Source organism: Seriola lalandi, unplaced genomic scaffold (genome assembly GCF_002814215.2).
Source record: "Seriola lalandi dorsalis isolate HSWRI2012SDOR001 ecotype SW California unplaced genomic scaffold, Sedor1 jcf7180002054980, whole genome shotgun sequence".
Classification (NCBI taxonomy): domain Eukaryota; kingdom Metazoa; phylum Chordata; class Actinopteri; order Carangiformes; family Carangidae; genus Seriola; species Seriola lalandi.
This window is the reverse complement of record NW_019525530.1, coordinates 178,940-180,032: the sequence shown is the minus strand read 5'-3', so window position 1 is coordinate 180,032 and position 1,093 is coordinate 178,940. Positions and strand designations below refer to the sequence as shown.

Here is a 1,093-nt window from a genome sequence, read left to right as displayed (position 1 = left end):
AAAACTGAAGAGTAAAAAGTAAAGAGGAGGAAAGAATGAGAAGAAAAGTGCAGAGGACGGAGTGCAGGCTGAGAGCTGAAGGTGCCATGCCTGCTGTGTGTCTATGTTGGAAGAAAGCTGGGTATCCACCTCTCAGAGACTTACAGTGTGATGAAGAACTGGACCACGTCCCAGAGTTTTGTTTGCCGACTTCTCTCCCTCCCACATTTTTTTTTTCTTTTTTTTGCTGCTCACGTTTCAGAGGCGCCACTGGACTTAGGATCAGTGGAGGAGGAACAGATACAGAGGAAATAAATGCAGGGAGGAGACACATCACTAGTTTTTCAGAATTGAAAATTACACAGTAGATAATTTGTCGTTGTTTTGGAGCCTCACCAGCTGATTGTTGAAGAGCTTCAGTCTGAAAGTGGTCTTACTTTTTTTCCCCATGGATCAGAGTATAACCAGATTTCTCCCCCTCCTCCTCATGGTGGGTGCCATGTTCTCAGCAGCAGTGGGCAACCACACTGGGAGGATCAAGGTGGTCTTCACACCCACCATCTGCAAGCTGACCTGCACTGGAGGCAAGTGTCACAACAACTGTGAGCAGGGAAACACCACCACCATCATCAGTGAGAACGGCCACGCTACAGACACACTGACTGCACCCAACTTCAGAGTAGGTGAGTTATCACGCACACGCACGCACACACACACACACACACACACACACACACACACACACACACACACACACACACACACACACTGCTCTCTATGGGTGGTGCTTCTGTCTACCACCCAGTCTGTGATATTAAAGCTGTTGATGGAAAACATATAAACGCCTTGAGCTTTAACTGAACATGATGTGCAGGATTCACAGACAGTGATCTCTGTTTAAAATCAGCTGAATAAAAAAAAATCAATGCTGTTTGTCACTGTGATCTGTGGCAGCTGTTAACTGTCTAACATCCTTTAAAACATCAGACCTTCTGTCTGTGGTGTTATCACAGAAAACAATTCATGTGATGTGTGTAAAAAGGAAGGAGTCGGTTATTACCAACTCCGCAGTTGAGCAGATTTCACATCATTGCTTTGGTTTTACGGCTGAAAA

General features: G+C 45.4%; 1 protein-coding gene across 4 annotated transcripts in view; it reads left to right on the top strand.

Annotated features, from left to right (window-relative positions):
* Positions 1-1,093, top strand: part of ltbp1 (latent transforming growth factor beta binding protein 1) — a 129,691-nt gene that overhangs the window by 63,700 nt on the left and 64,898 nt on the right. For all 4 annotated transcript variants that reach the window (XM_023396654.2, XM_023396653.2, XM_023396652.2 and 1 more), the window contains exon 5: positions 492-662. In XM_023396654.2, the coding sequence (XP_023252422.1) occupies positions 492-662 (171 nt within the window). The remainder of the gene's footprint in view (positions 1-491; positions 663-1,093) is intronic.